This window comes from Trachymyrmex cornetzi, unplaced genomic scaffold, assembly GCF_001594075.2.
Source record: "Trachymyrmex cornetzi isolate Tcor2-1 unplaced genomic scaffold, Tcor1.1 scaffold223, whole genome shotgun sequence".
Classification (NCBI taxonomy): Eukaryota; Metazoa; Arthropoda; class Insecta; order Hymenoptera; family Formicidae; genus Trachymyrmex; species Trachymyrmex cornetzi.
Genome location: NW_017296881.1, coordinates 3,736,408 through 3,758,254, shown reverse-complemented (window position 1 = coordinate 3,758,254; position 21,847 = coordinate 3,736,408). Strand labels below are relative to the sequence as shown.

At 35.1% G+C, this 21,847-nt stretch overlaps 1 protein-coding gene across 9 annotated transcripts; it reads left to right on the top strand.

The window, feature by feature from the left end:
- The first annotated feature begins 176 nt into the window (after positions 1–176).
- Positions 177–19,564, top strand: Zasp66 (PDZ_signaling and DUF4749 domain-containing protein Zasp66). 9 transcript variants are annotated; one of them, XM_018506136.1, is made up of 10 exons: positions 2,392–2,670; positions 4,148–4,395; positions 5,009–5,180; positions 13,566–13,721; positions 13,861–13,911; positions 14,962–15,050; positions 17,407–17,545; positions 17,882–17,914; positions 19,031–19,110; positions 19,369–19,450. In XM_018506136.1, the coding sequence occupies exons 1-9, from the start codon at positions 2,557–2,559 to the stop codon at positions 19,091–19,093; spliced, it is 1,065 nt and encodes a 354-aa protein (XP_018361638.1). In that variant the 5' UTR covers positions 2,392–2,556; the 3' UTR covers positions 19,094–19,110; positions 19,369–19,450. The 9 variants fall into 9 exon arrangements, with proteins under 9 accessions (XP_018361640.1, XP_018361643.1, XP_018361645.1 ...); XM_018506138.1 differs by lacking the exons at positions 2,392–2,670; positions 19,031–19,110 and adding an exon at positions 177–606 and having other exon boundaries at positions 19,369–19,564; XM_018506135.1 differs by lacking the exon at positions 19,031–19,110 and having other exon boundaries at positions 19,369–19,564.
- Positions 19,565–21,847: the final 2,283 nt, after the last annotated feature.

Sequence of the window (21,847 nt, the reverse complement as noted above, 5' to 3'; positions counted from 1 at the left end):
AGATTTTAAATCTTTATTGTATTTAACAGAAGAGTAGGCAAGAGGAGAATTATTAGATTTATTAGAATTATATTTTACGTAACAAAAAATGCTGATATGATTTCCACGAAATCGGAGATGTACTAAACTGATTCTGACGATCAAATCTTTTTTCTCTTTTTTTTAAGTTCATCCGCAATACATAATTAAATGATGATTCATTATCGTCGAATTCCAATGTTGGACATATCGCATATTGGCGATATGCGTTAATGATTCTATAAATTAAGGTAAAGTGAGTCACTAGAGCGATTGACTAACCTTTTGCGCTATAGGTTGCTAATTTAAGTCGTACAAACACGCGTTCTTTCTCTCTTTGTCTCATTATTTCACTCTCTTTCTTTCTCTCTCGTCTCTGGTTCTCTAGTCACCGTTAATTACAGTGCAGCCAAACTAATTGCATCGAAACGGCCTGCATAGGGGAGAAGTTTCTCGCCGTCCGTGAACGTATTCGCACGGCGGAAGAAGAGTGTGAGTGCCTTATCTAGACGGGGGGAAAACGCGACTAGAATCAAATTTTCGAGGATGGCTCTCAAGTTCTCCATAGGCCACTTTTACGAGACCTATGTAAGTACGAAGGGTACGCAACCCGGAAGAAATCCTTTCGATTTTCTTCCTAATTATATTCCAATTTATACTCCAATTTATACTCCAATTTATACTCCAATCATCTGATTACCGAAATTATCGACTTCTGATAGTAGAGTTTTTTAAAGAAGTCTAGATAGCAAATTTGTAACTCCTTTTTCTAGAGCGAAAATGTGAGAAGTGAAAAATTTCTCCATTACTTGCAAAGAAAATTTTCACTTTTCACATTTCTGCCTTAAGAAAAAAATAGAATCATTCTTCGTCTTGCGGAAAGTGTGACAAATCATGGGCTTAACTGAAGTTACATTAAAGCAAGTATAATTTATCGATTAAATGAATGGCTTAAAATGGTGATGACAAAAAATATTTGATAATAGAAGTAAAGCGACAATTTGAACTTTGAAATTATGAATAAAATATCCGAATATATCTAGTTTTCTGTTAATTACAAACAGTTAATTTCTTGTGTGAAATAAATTAACAAATGAATCTTTTCTGAAATTCGACGTCGAATTTGCGAATAAAGAAGCTGTCGTGTAGATATGTAGTGTGACAAAATGGATTTCATTTGTCAGCTTTCATCATGGATACTAAGCTGTATATAATAAGACTGTCCCACTTACAATAGTTCGCTTATGAAACATGTGTCGAACACATTTCGAACTGTGTCAATAAAGTTGCGTTATATGCATGAAAGTTATTACAGAAATTATTTTGATATTTTCGTCATGTCCATTTCAATCCTTTCTCGACATATTCGTCACGTTTATCGTATATCATACATAAAATTCATATGAAATCTTAGGACTCTACATTATGGCATCTTACATTGTATGCCACTAATAATTTCTGTAAATTATTATGATAAATAGTTTCGCATAATGTTACAGAATTAAAGCTACATTTAATTCTATATATCTCCTTAATACTGAAGAAGTTTTTTGGAGAAATGATGTCCAGAATTATTAGATTTCAATGATATTACATTTTAGATTCATGTAAGATGATCTTCGATTTAAATTTTAACTTATTTTGCCGCCTGTTGACTCATTTTTATTAGATTGAGTTGTCATGTTGAATTAATCGAAAGTAATTGTTTTAAGTACTGATTTTAAAAGAGCCATCAGAAGAAATCATTATTGTTTTAACTATTATAAAAAGCGATATTAAGAAGTAATGGTTATTAGAAATATTCTTTTCCAACCGCGCATTCTGATGTTGCTGAAGTATAATTGTGTAGTTGTTCAAGATTTTTTTTCTTTATAAAATTACGTAAAAATTCAAATAACAAGAGAAAAGTTTTTGTAAAATTTTCTCGTCTTTATAATATATTTATCATCTTCAAGGATTTCTCGCGGTAGTTCATATTTATTCTTCGCTGATAGTTCGATTTTCTCTCTCAAGGCGAGACTGTAAAATATTTATGCACGTATGCACGCATACACATAGTAAAGACCAAAGAAACGAGTGCGGGTCGGACCATCAGAACAATACGCCAACTCGAAATGGGGCCAGAATAGCGAAGAAAGAAACAGAGAGACTAGAGGCGGTGGTCTCTCCGTTAGAATTGAGCAACTAAAGTTCTCTCTTTCCCTCCTTCTCTCTCTCTTTCTCGCTTTCCGCTCAGGGCTCTGTCAAAGTCGGCATATAGTCGGCAAGTGCTACAGCTGCAGCTGCTATCTCAGTAGCGAAGCAGAGAGCGATCACGATCCGGGAGATCCATCGTTCGCGACTGTTCGCGGGAGGTCTTTTCTTCTTCTGAGAGAGTCGGCTCTTTTTTCTTCTTGGAACTTACTCCTCTTTTTATCTCTTTTCCTCTCTCTCGTCGTTTTGCCTACGTAGTGCATCTCGCGATTGATTGAGTGCTTGTGTCGTGGCTATTTGTTGTGTTATTGTTGGTGGTGGTGTTGACTGAACCGAGTCCAGAGTATGACGAGAAGGCATACATTGATTGTGAAACTTAAGAGATCCAGCACCGGCAGGCCATGGGGCATAAGGATTGCCGGAGGCGCAGATCTGGGCACGCCGATTGTTGTCACCCGCGTGAGTCTGCTTCTTCTTCCCATCTTAATTTCTGCCCGATCTCCTCACATATCTTTAATTAATTTTTTATTTAAATTGTGTTACAATTCTCCTAACGAGGTTTTAAATTAATTGCTTCGATGTTAAACCTAAATTTGTTCTGAAGTTTTATGGTCGTTAAAAGAAAGGATGACATAAACAATAATGAAAATATGATAAATGTAAAGAAAAAGATAAATATAATGAAAAACAAGAATAATGAATTTTTTTATGTTTTAAATAGAAGTAATAAAAATAATTGAATTTACAATTATAATTTTACATCATGTTTATAATTTACTTGTCGTAATATTTTAATGATGTAAAGTCCTAAGTCAGGTTTATGCTTCTAATTGTAAAAGCTATAGTAATCAATGAATCTTCGAATATGTATTTCGTAAAAACAGTATGCAAATCTCTTTCTTTACGGCATTTGATAACGGATTTTGTTATATCCGGGCAATGATTTTTATCCGGGAGGAATGAGACGTTTCTCTCATTATGGAGACTTCGTTACGGTGTCCGCTTACTTGGCTTTGATACGATTTCGCACTGGCGAACGCCGCGGCGGAACAATAGAAGTGGACGTAACGCAATCCCTGTGAACGTTTGAAATGGAGAAGGCTGCCAAGGAATTCTCAAATCAACAATTCGATCTAGCGCCCGTTGACATTGATACACGATACGGCGCGTTGCATCCCGGAGCTTACGCCGAAACACAGTCCAATGAGATGACAAAAGTGTCTTTTTGTTAAGCGCCTAAAATCGTATACGCCTAAAATTGAAGACTGAACTCGTATTGTTACAAAAATATTCTTAATTCTTTACTTTTGTCTTGTTTCTGTTTTTATCAATAAACTGACAGATAATTCGAATACTATTTATTACCAAATACTTCTGTTGTTTTGCCTCATAATATTCCGTAATTTATCTCATTTTACATAACATTTCGACAATCTTTTTTTTATGAGTGTCTTTTCATACATAAATTTTTTTTGAATTTTTGAAAACGTATCTGCCATCAAATTATAATGACAAGTAACAAGATAATATTATTCTTTTACTTTGACTATTACTTTTTAAAACCTGTTTAGACAATATCTTTTACAATTTCAAAAGAAATGAACTGTTAAGCTTTCTGGTCTATTTAAATTTACTGTAATTATAATCGTTTAGATTAATATGATTAAAAAGTTCTAAAAAATAAAAAATAAATTTTCACAAAAGAAAGGATTTTATCTAAGAAAGGATTTTTAAATGAAACATTAGTAAAAAATAAATTACATTTTGGTCAAATAGAGTCAAACAGAACAGAATTGGAGCAGATTTTTACTCTTTGTCACATTATTTTAGATATAGTCGATATTACTTTTAATTATTTCTTGAACACAATAATTGAAAAGTTAGCACAGTGACAATAATTATTGCTAACAACGTCGGGTCGATGATCTGCTTGCAGTCGGAGAACGAGGCGCTCCAGAAGGGTGACATGATCAAGAAAATTGACGATTACGACGCGCGTGATGTGAGGCATGTAGACGCACAGAATCTCCTCCAAAACTCCGAAACCATAAAGCTAGTTATCGAAAGGTCTGAGCCATCGAGAGTATCATCACGTACAACCACCGACACTACCTTCACTACGTCACCATCACCACCCACGATTTTCAGGCCGATCGTTGGCAACGGGGCTGCGGCCACTAGTCTGTCAGAATGCAATATTATTTCTATTATACGCGTTTTTTTCACAATACTGCCACAGCAATGACACCGCGTTGCCGCCGCAATATCGCAGCACGCCACTGATTAATTTGCCTTCTCGATTAATCAGTTTCTCTCTTCGCACAAAGCACGACTGACATTTTTGGCCGCTGCTTTGGAACTTCTACCACTTACTTTTGCACCTCGGCGATCGTCTTTACGTTTGAAAAATGTTTAGCCGAAACTGTTTTTATGGTGTATAAAAATATTAAATGATGTTTATTAAACATATTTTGTACATAACTGTGATTATTGAATATAACTGTGTTACTCTTGAGTTCTCTTGAGCTGTAAAGCTGATTTTTTTCGAGTTACAGTTAAGAATCATTTTTATACGATTAATTCTGTACAATTAATACATTTTTACTTTAATGTCCTGCACGATTGGAGTCTCTGATTTTTTTTTCTTTGCAAAATCACAGTCAATCGGCCTATTTTTAATGTGTAAAAGGTGTTCGTCGAGGACCCGCCACGAAGCTGCTTGTGTTCTGCCGCTGCTGCGACACAAATGCGCAATCTGCTATATCATATTAACGTTTCTTCCATTTCTTTCACGCAGATACAAACAGCCGAAGGAGTATCCGCAAGAATTACCAAAGAGCCCAATTCGGCCGCCTTCGGTCGAGGAGTACAGGTCAACGCCAACTCCGGAATATACCCTTCGCAGTACGATCATTATGCCGCATGAACACCTCGACGAGATTCGCGAGGAAAGAGTTCATTTGTCGCAGGTATTAAATTATTTTTTACTATTTTTATCAACAAAAAGACTCAAATAAAAAGACTTATATATAAAAAGATTAAATTAACAATTTTAATATAAAGACTAAATAATTGAAAGTAATTAAATATATAAAGTAATTAAATAAGTTATACAAAAAATAAAAGAAATAAGTTACGTCAAAATTTACAATTTTATCTTACAAAGAATTGGTTTGTAGAATAAACTTTCCTTTGTTAGAAATAAACCTTCATTAAATCAATAAAAGCATTTTGCGATTTTGAGTAAAATCTTGATTGTGTTTAAAGCCAGCCGGTCTCACTTAACTACTGTTTAGATCTAACGATAAAATCGATATAATAGTTCTTGAGATTTTAAGGAATCTGGAACGAAATTTTGCGTTTAGTCTTTGAAAATCGAACTTTCAAGCACACGTGTCGGCAATACAAATTCGCTGGAGAGTTCATTGATCCGCACGAAGTCGGCTTTGTTTTAGTGTATAAATCTGACCTCGTATTTACTTCTTTCCTGGATTAAAATAGCCTACATTAATAAAACAACGTGGCTATATATCGTTGAAAAATATCTCTCTTCCAATCTTAATGTTAATGTAATCTTAATGCGTTAATTTTAATGTAATCTAAACACGCAGGGAAATTATGCATATATAAATAATAAGACGTACTAAGATGTATTTTAAAACGTAATAACATTTAGAAAAAGAAAGTTTTATCATATCGAAAGCTTAAATTAAAATTTATTATTTAATTATAACACTGAAGGAAGAAAGAAATGCGCGTTGTTACGTAGGATTATCGACATCAGCAGACGCTGATTCGGCAAAACGTAATTGACAGCTTCGAAATTATGCAAGCGAAAGCTAAAAGTAGATACGAAATACAGATCCGAAACCGTCTCGTCGTAACTCCTTGCTTATCACATAAATGTCTTTTTTATTTATTTTCCAAGAGTTCTCGGGGATTTCTCTGTAACGAACTGTTAAAACATCGCGAAAATTGTATAAATCAACAGGATTGCTCTTACATCTGAAAATGTTTTTCTTCATCTTTTCTTGAATAATTATTTGAAAAACACGAAGAGCTTAGCTCTGCAGGATTCATTGAAGGGAGGGAACGAAAGAATCGTAATCCGAATTAAACGTTCGATCTGCTCGTAATACAAAGTTATGTTTCAGGAAGATTTGGAAAAACAGATTGAAGTACACATCGTAAAATAAATATATAGATACGGCTGTGTCAGAGGCACGCGAATCACTGTAATAAGAGTCCGAACTCTGGTTTCTCGAGTCAGTACGATCGTAGCGTCTGGCAAGCTTGAGCTCGTTCTGAAATACCCTTCTGTACTTTGAAATCCAATAACTCATTGCCGGATCATGCTTCGGATGTAGTGTGACAGGACATTTGTCGTGTTTAATCCGTCTCCCACTCATTTCGAAACGATATGGTTCAGGTGACGAAATTTTGGCCCGTCGTGGTAATCAATAATATATCAGTGACGGAATTGAGTATATATGACGGCCCTTAAAATTTTGCAAAAAAGGTCTCGTAAACGGCAGTTTTAATTAAAATTGATTCAATTAATCACGTAAATGTATGATCAATTCGACTAACTCGTAGAGGCAGAGAAAAAGTTGTGGATTGCGAGGTTTTGGAGAAACGTTGAAATTTTGCGATTTTAACGACAACGGGGGAATGATTTGCGATATCGCGATTTCGCATCCAGATGTCTCCCGTCGTTTAACGAAACGTTTTAACTGGTTTCGCAAGAACGATACCGACGAGAAAGAGAGAGAGGTAGAGATAGAAAGAGAGAAAGAGCGAAGCGAGTCATCGCGGTTTATTACGACGACATCGAGTATATCGCGGTACCAGGGTGCACCGTGCATCGCTACGAACCGACGGAGGTGCCTTTATTCGTGGGAAGTCCGAAGTGTGAATATATTTTTGTTGGCCCGCCACGATGCCGGAAAGTCCGTCGCCACCAGTAGAGCCGGTTGCCATACGCTATAAATATCGCTTTTGCATCGAAACCACCTCTGCCTGTCCCGATCTGATACGTCCCGCAGATTCAGGACTTTCGCCTTCCACATTCTCCGTACGGTGGAATTCATTTTTCTTTTGCGACCCCAAATAATAGAGCGTATAAAGAAGCAAATCTTTCCCTGATACATTAAAAAATATTTAAATTGAAAATAACGTACTCGAAATTTTTTTAAAATAATACGCTAATAATATTAGTCATCTTTGATTAGGAAAAAAATACGATATTTAAAGCATTTTGTATATGACGTTGTTTAATAAATAGATAGGATAAATGAAAGATTTATCGAGATCTCATTTTGGCGATCGAAATTTACACACTCTCGAGTAACTCTCTCATTAATCTTATCGCGAAATTTTGTTGCCAAAGAAAACGGTTGCGTTCTTCGATCATTTTGTGGTAATAATTATATAGCTTGTAAGAAATTTTAGAAGCTAAGAACACGAATAAAAATATTGATTGTGAATAATTTTATTAAAAAAAAAATCTAAGGAATTTTGAAGGTCTTTTAAAAAATACATTTAAAAAGGTACATTCAAAAAGAAGGTACACTTATCAGCTAAAAGATTGCAACAATAGGTCTGTTCTTTTTAACTGAACTTTTGTACCAGTTCATCTTTCTTCCTCTTATTTCCTCGTGGAGAGAAAAGAAAAAAAGATGCAAAAGTTTAGTCAAAAAGAACAGGCCTATTTTTTTTGTGGATTTCAGAACTCGGTCAGCCTTTCTCGTAAAGTGGTTGAACGTAAAATGGTTAGATCTACAAGTAAGAACCAGTTGCTTGGTTGCATTTTGAAACCCACTGGAAAAAAAAACTTGCAGAAGGTTGTAACCTTTTAACTTGAAAACAACCTTTTAATTGATAAAAGCGTATACATTAAAAAAAGAATCGTCAAGAATGTACAACAAGAAAATTAATGAAATTGTCTCAACCATTGAAATTATCAATTGGAGCTAATTAAAGGATAATCAGCAAGAATGTACCTTTGACCTAAAAACCCGACATATCTTTATTTATTTATAAACGTATCTACTCCTATTTTTTAAAATCAGATGATAATTCGATTACAGTCGCTGCGTCTGAGATTATTGAAGAATATTCGACTTGTAACGTTTTTTTCGGTGTCAAGAGCTTTTACGAAAGCGAACGAGTTTCAAGAGAGGTCTCCGGAGAGAAAGAGAGAGAGAGAGAGGAGTCTCGTGGAAAAGGCCAGAGTTAGTGCCGCCCGCGCTCGCGTCGAGCCAGTAGTGCTTAAGCGCGAATAATCCCGCGATAGTCGCGAACGAGGGACGACGTGAGAACGAGGACGATTGCGAGAGCCGCGAAAGGGTTGCCGCGCGCGAAAGGGGTGACATAAGGTCGGTGGTTGCGAGGGAAGCTCTCTCCGCGGGACGCCTCTCGGACGGAGACGAGAAGATGCCCGCTTACACGACCGTCTATCGTTACAACATCGAGCATCATCCGAAGGAGGAGGAAGCGGCTGTTTACTGGGTACGAAAGAGACGAGAAGTTTCATCGGTTTTGCTTAGGCTCGAATTAAAGGAGGAAGAATCGGGCAGGGGCAAAAACGCGAGATGATTCTCCTCTTTGTCCTTGAACGTGCACCTTCCTCGTGGCCAAGATGTGCTTGCGGATCTCGCGCGCGAGTGACGAGCTACATTGTTGAAAAAGCATCGCGGAGACGTCCGAAAAATACGTTAACGTAAAAGTTTTGTTCTTATCTTTTCAAAATTCTTTTCCAGAAATTTTTCTGCTCCAAACGAATATTTCTAGATTAGAGATAGCGCAAGTCACGTGCATTTTAGGGTAAAATCTGTATTCTTGCGATGTCAGATTTGGTTCTCTCTTGATAGAGATATCTCTTAGAATTTTTCTTATTTAACGTCCGATTATTTTAAGCCTTTTTTAATTGATTAAATAATTCACATTATTGGTGAAATTATATATGGGAAAATTATTTATTTAGTTATTTAATTAATTATACAAATAAGAAGAATAGATGTAAATTAAAAGTATATGTTCATATATAAGTAGATTTATTTATTACTATAAAAATTACGTTCTTTTAACATTAAGTGATTTTCTCTCACGATTTTCTCTTCTCATTTGAACGCTGCATTACACTTGTTAGAACATTCTCACCACGTTTTATAAAATTTCTTGTTTTTTTGTCTGGATGATATTTATGTATTCTTGTCCACGACAAGATATAACAACCATAAAGCTCGAGCTTAAGAACGTCGCTGTACCACCCTAAAAATATCAAAATTCAATAGCAAGTTTTAGTTCCACCCGTCGACACGTCGATGTCGAATAACGACAATAAGCAATAAGCTCGCCAGACGATCTAGATTTCGCGTTGTTCAACCTTGACACGGTACACAAACGTGTCCGCAGAACAATTCTGCTATTCGCAATGGAACTTGATTAATTTCGGCTATCTCGCCCCCGAGAAGGGTACGCCGATTTCGGAGTTAATCGGAGCAACCCAGATGAAAGGCAGACTTGCGCGGGCGTTAATAACATGCTATGCAATAAAACCCACGTAAGCATCGCCATCACGGATGCCGTTCATCGGTATCGCGTTCTATTTTCGTGAACGGGATCTGGGTTACTCACGAACACGTAGGAGAAGTCGTCATACAAAGACACACCCACGGTCCGCGTTTTTCAAACTTACCTCCCGTTCGAAAAATCGAGAGACTTTTCAAAAAGCAATGTTTTTAATACGATGATTAATCAGCTTGTCAACGAGTTCCAGAATTAGTGATCATTTGTTAAATTTTATTTCCTGAATAATATTTAAATGGGAATGTATTATTTTTGGATACATAAAGCGATAATTTATTCTATACCATAATAGAAAAATTTATTTTTAATATTTATTATTTTTTTCTTGTTGGAATGCAATAAAACGTTCAAACTTGATGAAAAAACTGAGAAATATAAAAAATAAGAATTAGTGTGTCTTTATATATTAAACGTTTAATTATTTTAATCAATTGATTTACTCTTAGTTCGGCAATACGGTTTTAAAATCAGAAAGCGATGTAATGAACTAATGGACGATTTTGACATTAACTATTTTTACGTCAGAAATGGAACAAATCGAAATTTACTGATTATAAAAAAAATATTATTTTAATTATAATTTTGTGTCTTCCAGTATGTGTTAATGAAGTTGAAACATCTGTTCGTTAGCGTGCCTCTTGCCAACGTGCTCCAATCGGTTTCCAAAGAGTTCAAGTTTCATCTCGACGCCAAGCAATAAACACTTCGTGAAACAGCTGTTTTGCTCCGTCTGAATTTAGTTTGAAAGACCTTTTACAAAACGACGCACGAGCGTGCGCACGCTCACGCAAATCTTCTAAAAAAAGAAAAAGATCGTAGATTTGTAAAACAAAAATTTCGTTGATTAATTAATTATTAAATCAATCAACCGAACTCGATTTTTAAATAATCATTATATACTTCACCATTTTTAGGAGACAATCAGTCCCTCTCCTTCAAATATTAAACTTCATACAAATAAAAACTTCAGCATTTCATTTTTCAAATTTAAAGGAATAAAATTAAGTAATAAATTTAATATTAAGTAAAACAATTTCTCGCATTTAATTGATTAATGATTTTAGATCTTTAAAGTTTAAAAAGCACAGGAAAAAGTTTTTGTAACATTAGTGGATTAGAATCGGTTTCATCTAAATTTATCTATAATAAATACTTCCATTTATTTCAAATATTGTACATCGAGATATTTGTCATTAATGTCAAAATGGAAGTAGGACGCCCTTTGGGTTTTAGACAGCTTTGCATCCGACTCATTCCTCCTTTCTCAATCATCGTGCGACCTTGCCAACGTTCCCCGTCCAAGAATGAAACGGGCGAAACGCTTCCTGGTGAAAAAGTCACGGGCGGAAAGAAGCGGACAAGAGAGGTTCGAGGGGATAAGCGGTTTTTGTGGCTCAGGGTGCGCGTTATTTTTGCCGGCCGGGGGCCTTCATCTATTTCGAGAGAGTCACTCGCGGCTCACCCTCTAACATAATGGAACATTTCTGACCCATTTATAATGGAATCATCGTAATCGTGCGATTTCATGTCGTGAAACCCGCGTGCGAACTTGCAACCGCGACCGCGATTCTAAAATCGTGAAACGTTCCAACGTGCACATTAGCGGAAAAAGCATAGCTTTGTTTTCTCTACAATTTTTTAATACTACTAGCCTTGCTGTTATAGTTCCTTACTTGGATTTAAATGTATAAATTAATCATATTATAAATCTTACAACAGTCGTGCAAAGCTACTTTTTCTGCTAAACGCAGCCAATACTTCTGAACAATGGATGCATAATTCAATTCTACTGAAGAGCTCGAACTTCATAAATTATACAGGAAATTTTGTATTTTTATATATATTGGAATATATTTATTATTTAATCTATTAAGCCGCAATATTTGTTAAACTTGTTTATTATTATCTTCAATTATTCGAGTGACGACCAATTTTTAATTGGTCGTTGTAAAGATAATAATATCTTTTAGAATTACACTTCTTTTATCTCTTATTATATTTTATATCTTCGATTAATCCAGGCAGAACGCAGTGTTATAATAAAATTATAATGATATTACAGGACGTCATCATGACGTCACTTGATATTGAACAAAATAAACTTATAAGTAATAAATAAGGTCATGATGATGTCCTTATATTATTATGGCCTTTTTTCTATATTTTACTTGAAAAGAAATTGATCTAAAAAGTTGCAAAAATATAAAAGTGAAAAAAATTTTATTACCAGATAAAGATATGTAATATTAATACGTACGTCTGTGGTATTTTTCTATTGTACTCTGAAGCTCAAGATGTAATAATTTCAAAACTGACGGAAACGTTGCTGATAAATTGCTCGTAAATCTCAAGTCGCTCTTCAAAAGCGATTAAATGTGACCTTTACTTGGAAAGTAAAATGAGAAATTGTTTTCCGAGGAAATATCACGAAAAGTTTTATTTACGACTCTCTCCAAAGGTCGCGATAATAATGCCTGACATTTCCACATTTTCATTCTGGCTTGCGACTACTCGAGAATATCCGCGACAGAATATTACAGAGAATTCGTCTGAGATTTCACCTCACGTTTGTTTTCACGGATGTTTCAGTAACTCGTACTGTAAACATAGAAGATCCGCGTGGCGAATCGACGATGTACGATGCACCTGCAAATTTGCGTAATTTCGTAACATCGCGCAAAAACGACGGCACGTGACTTGGCAAGTTGAATTCGTCCGTAATGCCACGAGGATGACCGTCTATTTGATGTAATTTTCTCATTGTGAGCCAGCTGCGCGAAATTTTCGCTTCTTTAGAGGCGATCATCGTTAAATAACATCACTTCCGGTTCGTAACGTCATTAGCCAGAAATATCCGACCTATTAGAACATTATTTATACTATGAAAATATAGAAAATATATAGAATAGCTATAATGGAGTTATTTATTTGGTTTAAGAAGTTAAATATTCATTGTTTCTCTTCTAAAATGATTTAGAATAGAACAATTTGAAAACAAAAGAAATAGATATTCGTGAAAAGGTCTTATCCGTCACAATGTGATGTTATCTAGTCGTTAATTATTTTAAGATATCTTTTAAAGAGATATAAAACTGCGACTATATAGTAATTGATATGTTGTTTTTTTATGACTCAATATTTTTTTTAACTTGCATTTTATCTCATTAATATTATGAAATGGGATCACTGTCAAATTAAGCTGTGACATCATCATCATTATTTATTTTTGTCGTTGCTCGGAATTATGCGACGTAAGAAGCGTTAAGAATTAATGAGCCACCTTTCGATCACCATGGCCTCTATTGCGGTTTATTTTAGATCTCGTTATTTAATTAATTGGCATCGCTTCGACAAGATATTATTTCTGCCCTATTAACTATTACTTGCGTAGTTACTATCATTATCATTAATATATATATATATATGTATATACATGAGATAAATGAGTACTTTCATTTAAAATTATGCATTTCGTTTTTAATAACTGTATTTTATCTATATTTTCTTCAGAAAAAATATTATATAGTTTACAAGATATAATATTTATTATTATTCAAAAAACAGGTACAAGAAGGAGACATTCGAAGCTCTAAAATATCTAAACAAGCAATTTATTAATGCAAACAATGTTGTTCATGTGACAATAGAATTGATAACCCTTTTCCCCCCAAAAATTCTTGATACACTTATGAATAATTATATATATAAGATAGTAAAATATAATATACCGATGCCGACTGAGTTACAATTGTGAAATCTTTCAGCCCTACCGTACGACTCCTCTGGTCTTGCCAGGTGCCAAGGTCAAGAAGGATGCTCCAATCGGTGAATGTTACCTGCGACATCATCCGAATCCGATGATCAGGGCAGCACCCCATCATTACGAACCAGCTCATCCTGAAGTTGCTATGAAACAAAAGGTAAATCGACGTTATAAAATCATCCGAATACATTCAATCCCTCCGACGTACTTGCAAATAAGTTCTTCTATTTTTTTGGAGACGCATTTGTCAAGTCAGGATTTAAATTATATTTTATTTGCACGTCTCGTCTGAGCAGGTGGCGGAAACAGTACTTCACCGTGTCGTGGGACCGAATGAAGTTCCAAAGGTTTGGATCACTTCCGTTGTTTACTTTCGTAAGCCGCTTCTGCTTCGAGAAACGCTTACGCTTTCTGGAGAAACCAGATATCTGCAAGAAACTTGAGTTTCGTTTGACGAGATATCCCCGCTGTTATGATATTTTTCGCTAATAACTAATAATTATAATCGCGAGGTTAACGCGATTATTACAGGATTAATACAGGATGTCCTCTGGATTCATTTGTAACTTGATAATCCGAAAAATAATACCAACGTATCGATTACACTGTGAATCGATACAGCTTGCATCGACTCCTATTTATGATTAAAATTAATTGAATTGAATTATTTTAATAATTAAATTCAATTTAATTTGTGATATAAATTAACTTGATTACCAAAAATTCTTATTTTGAATAATATTAATTTACCGGTAAAAGTATTGCTTTAATTGCCACTAACGTGTTTCGAAATATGAAAATTCTGAAGGTACAAGATGTAACGAAACCGGGAATAGTGATGATTATGACATTATTTTGTGATGACGATGCTTTATAGAATAATAAACGTCGCGTGAGTCAAGCCCGTTTGTTAATACTGCGAATTTTTGACATAATGGAAACTTGGCATTAGTCAAATACTCGTTCTGTTCACAGTGCCAACAGACTAGAGTTATGTATATTTTTTTACAGCGCTATATTATCATAACGTAATACCGTAGTCGCAAGCGACACGACTCGAGGACAGATCGCAACAACAATACGCAACATCTTTAGTGAACATTCTCTTTAGTAAACATTCACATTAATAATACGTTAATATATAGATTCCGCTTATACTATACAAAATTTTCAAAACATCCTGTGCTGGTATAGCATTATTTTTCAAACATTTTGTATCTTTAAATAAAAGTTAAAATAAAAAAAGATAAACGAAAATAATCTTTTTTACGCTTCTGCTTACAAAACTGTCATTTTTGGTCGTGTTGTCTCAAATGAGAACTGTTTCAAGTTCTATGCGATATGTGCTGTAAATTCTGTGTTACATCGATTGTGAACGTTCAATTGTGTCTTTCTAGATTGTCCACAAGCAATTCAACTCGCCGATCGGACTTTATTCGGATCAAAACATCGCAGACACTATCAAGTGCCAAGCGTCCGCTATACCGTAAGTAGTCAATCTACTCACGCGAGTGTCCACTAAATTCTCTCTTAACTATTCTTTAACCACTGAACATATTTAAGCATATACATATATATAACGAATCGCTAATGCCGTGATGCTTGCAGCAGTCACAGGTTAATACAATTAATACAAAATTGGCTTCACCGCTGAATGCCGCTCACACTCACGTAAATCGCTATCATATAATAAAAATCGTGTGCGAGAAAGTCTAATTGTCACGTGAATTGAAATTAACAGGTTAATTCGCACGGTTGATAATCGCAGTGGAAGACGATAATGTGAAAGATAATTGGAGTGAATTCAAAGAAATCGACACGAATTTATTCTGGGAAAAAAAAAAGAATTTTTATTAATCTGTATTAATCCACTTATTTTGTACAGGCGTGTTTTTTAATCAAACGTCTATGAAGCGTTAATGATTTACGCCAAAATAATTTTCTGAGACTTGTTTTTAGAAAATAACGGAACGCGAATGAAAAAAATTATCCTTTTCGAAAGACGACGTTTCCATGAAGGCTGTAATTCGGGAAAAGAAATTACCAATTGGAGAAATATAAATCGAGTTTATTCGGAGGACGCACGATCGTCGATCGTTAAACGAGAAGGGATATCGGCTCCTTCTCTCTTTTTTCCTGTACGGCTCTCTCAGATCCTTCTGATGATTGATTACTTACGTAGCGGTTTGTTTGTTTTCCAGCATTTTCATAGACTTTTCCTTCCTGAAACAGAAACAGGAAATACAGGAGCAAGCGAGAATCTTGAAAGAGCAGGCGAAGGCCGCTGCCTCGAAGAATGTGTGGCCGCAATTCAATAAACCAAATTAAAAATTGTCGAGAGACGTTCGAGACGTTTTCCGATGCTTCTCGTACGTCGGATCTACGACGGCAGAGTTTCCCGGTTTTTACGTGAATCATTGGGCACGTTCTCTTATTAAAACATAAAAAATTATGCATATTGTCTGTAAAAATTGTTAAATTAACAAAATTTTGCAATACAGTTTAATGAGAAAACTTATACGAAAAATTGAGATCACTGAAAATATTGAGAAATAATTATCACAAGTCAACAGAAATATTTTGGGTATTCATTCAGTTAATAATTCGATTATTCCGCGATGCTGTTATTAAAACCTCACAATTGAATTATTTGTCTCAAAAATGCAGAAAATCTTTCCAATTGCTATCAATATTTGAATTAAATCTGAGTAATTAATTTAAACGATTGATTTAATTGTTGATAGTATTTAACACAGCGAACGTGGCCATTGAATATGCGAGTCCCTCGAAATGATTGTGCGATTATTATTTCGGGTTAGTTTGCCGTTCATATTACATATATGTATAGTAAAAATCGTAGACATGAATTATTTGACAAAATTGTAAATTTCGTAAGGTCTCTCCGCGAGTCCGTACAAAAAAAGCTTTTCCTTTAGCAGTAAATTCTTGCATGTAGCAGAAGTAGTGAATAATCAATAACGTGAATATAGTAGTTGAGAATATGTGAGAATATCTACTAACTTCGTCGTTTCCTTAACGAGTGTTCGTATGCTTGTATCGTAGATACCGTGCACGAATAATTCGAGACGACTTTTGAAAATTGCGCCATTGCGGAAATCTATTTTTGCTGCTTCTATTTTTTTGAGATGACGAGCACCGCAGAGAATTTAATGGGAATAAAAATAATCTGAAAATTATATTTGCAAGAATATTAATAATAAGGGTATAAGTAAAAATATATTAAGAGCATCTTTTGTAAGACATTTTCCTCTTATTTTTTTTCATTAATATATGATTTAATTTATTTATTCTCTTTTTTTTTATCGACAAGAAATTATCATCGTAGAATTAAAACAGAGTTTTGACAATGAGAAGTAAAATTACGAATATATTTTGTTTTAAATTAAAGACATTGGAAAGTGTTTTGGACAGCTGCTAGTGTTTCCTCAGATCTTATTTTCTTATAACACAAGGGATTATTTTTGCATCTACTATTTTTCGAATATTTTTTTTCCAAAGATGAAAGGCGCAATTTTTGAAGTGTCCGACGAACGCGTTCTTCTTGATCGGGCATGCACGCAGGGTTTGCACGATGAGGAATGACCGCTCTTTCTCGATTGAACTCGGCTGAAGGACGCGTCTGAAAGTCGCTCTCGAACAGACTAAAGCAAACATAAGTAAATGTGCAAGCGCAAATTGGCAAATTGTAACCCCGGCCGCTGCTAACCGATCTGGATAGAAAATACAAAACAAAAAGAAAAGAGAAAGATAAAAGTCACACGTGAGAGAGAACAAAAGAGAAATTAAAAGTCGTCCCCTGTGTACACATGCGGTACGTGCAGCCTGAAGAAACCGGTCAAGTACGATCCCAGCAAGAGCGAGGCGTACAAGGCCCTGCAAGAGGAGGAATACGGGGATCAGATGCAGGAAGTCAGACAGCCGGCTCGCACCGGTGTCTTCACGCCACAGAAATCGAGCAGGGTACGTACATTTTTTTTCTTCTCGGCAATTCCACGCTCAATTTTTTCGTCTTGAATCAATAAATTCTTCTCTTTCCACTGGTAAAAAAATTTTTCATATCTGCAGATATGAAAAATTTCCTGAAAACTACCATTTCGTCTTCTTTGGAAATTATACAATGAACAATTTCAGAATTCGCATAGATATATAAAGAATTCTAGGAAAGTGTAAACTTCCTCAGTATTTCTGAAAAATGTTCCAATATAATATAAAAACTCAGAAATTTTGTAAAAAGTTATATGAAGAATGAGGAAAAATTTGCAGAGACTGCGTTCAACGATACTATTTGTTGTACAGGTGTACCAGGCTCCGCCGAAGAGTCCCGCATATGTAAGTATCCGCATTATTCTCGATCAGATTTACGATCGATTTTGCGGGACGCACAGTAGAAAATATTTTGCCGGGCTGAGATCACGCGGAAATGCATTTCTCACTCGCATGTCGCCGCATGGGTTCTGTGCAAGAATTTCAGAGCTGTCGCCGCAGCTGCGTAGACTACTATATTCTTGACGCGAATTTGAGAATCTTCACATCTCGCGCGCGAAATCGGTCGGCCGCATTGCTCACCTCGCAGATCTATAGAGATTGTAGAGAAGCGTTGAATTGTTGAAAAAAATTTTCGATGATTTCGACAAGGAACATATTTTGAGATTATTTCTTTTCGTCGTTAAAATAGCAAGATAATAATTTTTCACGTTACTCAATTACCGGGTCACTTTTTACTTCGCCATTTATTTATCGAAAAGATTTATCGATCACTGGCTCGGCACCACGTACTCTATAAGTTACCCAACGCAGCCGGACGATAAAACGGCATCGGATTATATAAGCGACTTGGCACGAGACGCTATTTCTCCTGTACTTCTTTCTTTTTCGTCTACTGAAACACCGTGCCAAGTCATCTCTCGGTAATAATCGCTCGCCGCGTCTCACCGACGGAATATTGCGCGGAGGATTTGACACTTCCTCCTTTAAGGATGTATTATACGCATTTTTTAACAAAACAAAAAAAATTACATTTTTTTATATCGCGTTTCAGAGCAATATAAAACGTTTAGAGACGATTTAAAAAGACTGGATCAAAAATTATTTCAATAAGTAGACATGTTTTAAAAATATAATTAAGATAAAATGAGAAAATTTTCATTTAAACTAAAAAATTGCTAAATATTGACCTTATTCAACTGTTTCGTATGTATATGACATTCATTTTTAAGTCTTTATACAGAAATACTACAAAATTTCGATTTGTCATTTTTTTTTGCAGAAATTATACATTTATAATACATCCTTAAATGTTCAAAGACATATTTCTCGTCAAATCGCTCCGATTGTTTAACGATAATTACCTCGTGTTAATACATCTAACATATATTATTGTCACTAACGTTAACCATCATACTCAAAGACGCCACCGATCTAATCTTCGGCATCTGTTTCGTTAAGGGTGGATCATATAGACGTCCTTTTCCTCTCCCTTTCGTTAAGGATCTTATCAACGACTATTAAAATTTCCGCAGAAACTTGTACGTGCATTTTCTGATACTTTTACATTAAATGCTCACCTGCCTCTGCGTAGAGAAATTAATTCATAGGATAAATGCGCTCTCACTGCAATACTATATTTGTTTTCTACATACTGCGCATTAATTCACTACGAATATATGCATGCCGCTTTGCGAGATAGAAAATACGCCTTAATACAAATTAAAACGTAGCTCATTTGTGGAGCACTTTTATAATTTGGAGACGTGGAGAGCGGTTGCGAATAATTCAATTTTCAGATAAACGTGCTCGATGATGACGGCGAGAAGATCCATCAGAGCAACAGCTTCAAGAGGATTATGTACAGTGTGCTGGGGCAGACCGAATTTTAAGCCGAACTGACGCTATAAATATATTACATCGTTTATTTATATTATAAATAAATCTATATATTTTATTTATTGTACTACGCAAAATAAAACGAGTGTCGAGCGTGTCCAGCTTAGGCAATTAAATCACACTATTGCACCAGCGAAGATCTAGAAGCGCGAATTTGACGGAATTCTAGGTCTGTTCTTTTTCCATCCCAAGTTCTGAACTGCTGTACACTGATGCGATAAATTAGAGTGAGACAGGTATAGTTTGTTTCATTCTAACTTATTGCACTAGTTCAGAATTCTTCGGAAAAGAACAGACTTTCTACTTGATATTCATTGCTTACTCGATGAAATGCAGTGCCGTGTATCTCTTAAGCGTAATAATAGTTACTTTAATACGCGCCGTTACTAGTACGTGGCTTGCAACATTGCATTCTACTCGAGATTAATACTTTTCGCTGGCCTGCACCAAAATAGCTTACTCCTTTCTTTCCACATATTTCGATGTATCTATTTTTTGACACTCTACACACTATATTATACTTTTAACATCACGCACAATAAAAAATTAATTTTCACAAAATATGAGTTTTTTAATCTTCCTTTCTTCTCCAATATTTCAATTTATGGAATCAATTTTTCTTCTCGCGATTTGAGTACTTGTTATTTAATAGGTATCAACATATCGCATTTCTTAACGTTCTGAAAAAAATCTACGCAATACGAACTACGAATTTTCTTTCTATTATTTTTCAAGGAACTATTTCGAAGGGGGCAAGATTAATCACGACACGTGGAGACGATGAGACAATTTAATTCAATCAGCAATAATACGCTACAATATCGGGTGTAATATCAGTGGTGTTTGCTAAATAAAATTTTTTAATGTCACATTTGTTCGACAGAAAATTTGTTTTAAGCACATATGTGTTCCGTGTATTATTGTTACAATTACGCATATATGACAGATACAACGGATAGGAACAAGTAGAACGGTAGGTATTGTGTCTTTTATTGAACTAATAATATCGCGTGCTAGATCAATAGAGACATCACATAACTATCATTTTGTAAGGTATTAAGTAAAATAACAAGACCGCTTTCTTGTCACCGATTGCTTTCCGACAATACAAAACGAATATTACAAGGCTCTCTTTTGATCAGCGCAAGGATCATGCAGCCATAGCGTCTCAAAATTCTTCGTGCGTCCCATTTTTCAAACGATCCAGATAGAAGAATATTAAATACTACGCACTTTCGCTACGCTATATACGTGGCCACGCGAGCCACGGCTTTTTTTCAGCTAAATTATTATTAAAATTAATTCCTAAACGCTATTAGATATTACTAATTTGTTTTCTACTCTCAACTTTTTTACTGAGAGCTGTATCCGTCGACACTGTCCATGGGGTAGCACTAGGGCCTCGGTCGCGACACGCATTCAAGTTTAAACCAAGATTGAAGATCCGAGTTCGATGTGTTTCTATTACTAGCACCTAATGCCGTGTCAGTACAACCGAAGCCAAGCAGAGATACACGTATCTCGAAGGATTAGTGCTACGTCACACTTCTTTTGCGTCGAGAACGCGCTGCATAATCCGCCAATCATTTAATTTTTTATAAAAATACAGCGACGATAAAAAGTTAAAGTGATTGGCAACAGTCTCATGGCGCATAAATAAATTACTAGAGAAAAAAAATTAGCCATTACGTACCACGTAGCCTTTTGCCATAGACAGTCTCTTCGGTTCGAAGTGTACTACAGGACTATACGTTACTACACGTTAAAATGTACGCGCTGCGTAACATTGCATAAATTAATAATACTTTCCCTTTCTGTAAAATCTTATCGACTTCACAAAATTAATTTAGAATTAAAGTACAAACAGGCTGAAGTACAGAGAACAATGAACGCACAAATGTTTCACGTTTACACGTAGATCAATGGACTAGCAGCAAGTTTCTCTTTTTTTTTGTTTAAATATATATATATATATCTACAAAATGATATATATCTAATTTTCAAAAACCCAATCACACGCATTAAGCATATCATTCAGATCTACATGTGAAAACACGCAGATTCAAGAAAAAAAATGCATAAAAATCACATTCAAACGTAGGTAAAAAGAATCAAATACACATGTAAATGAGTAATTGATTGAGACAGCATGAGCTAAAAGCTACTATAAATTAATAATCAATATTCAAGTATATTAATTGAAAGCTATTACAGTTTAGCCTGTGAAACTGTGATAGCTGTGTATGTACATGCGTCAATAGGAAAAAAAGGAAAAATTGAGAAATAAGAGAAAAAAAATATATTTCAAATAAACGAGTGTGAAACATTTGTGCGCGCTACGAACTTAAATAGGACTTCGCCATTGTGTGCGAAGAAATC

Coding starts and splice junctions, on each gene's coding strand:
- Zasp66 (XM_018506135.1), top strand. CDS start 2,557: ATGACGAGAAGGCATACATTGATTGTGAAACTTAAGAGATCCAGCACC. Junction 2,671..4,147: donor CGCCGATTGTTGTCACCCGC/GTGAGTCTGCTT, acceptor ATCTGCTTGCAG/TCGGAGAACGAGGCGCTCCA. Junction 17,915..19,368: donor CGCCGAAGAGTCCCGCATAT/GTAAGTATCCGC, acceptor TTCAATTTTCAG/ATAAACGTGCTCGATGATGA.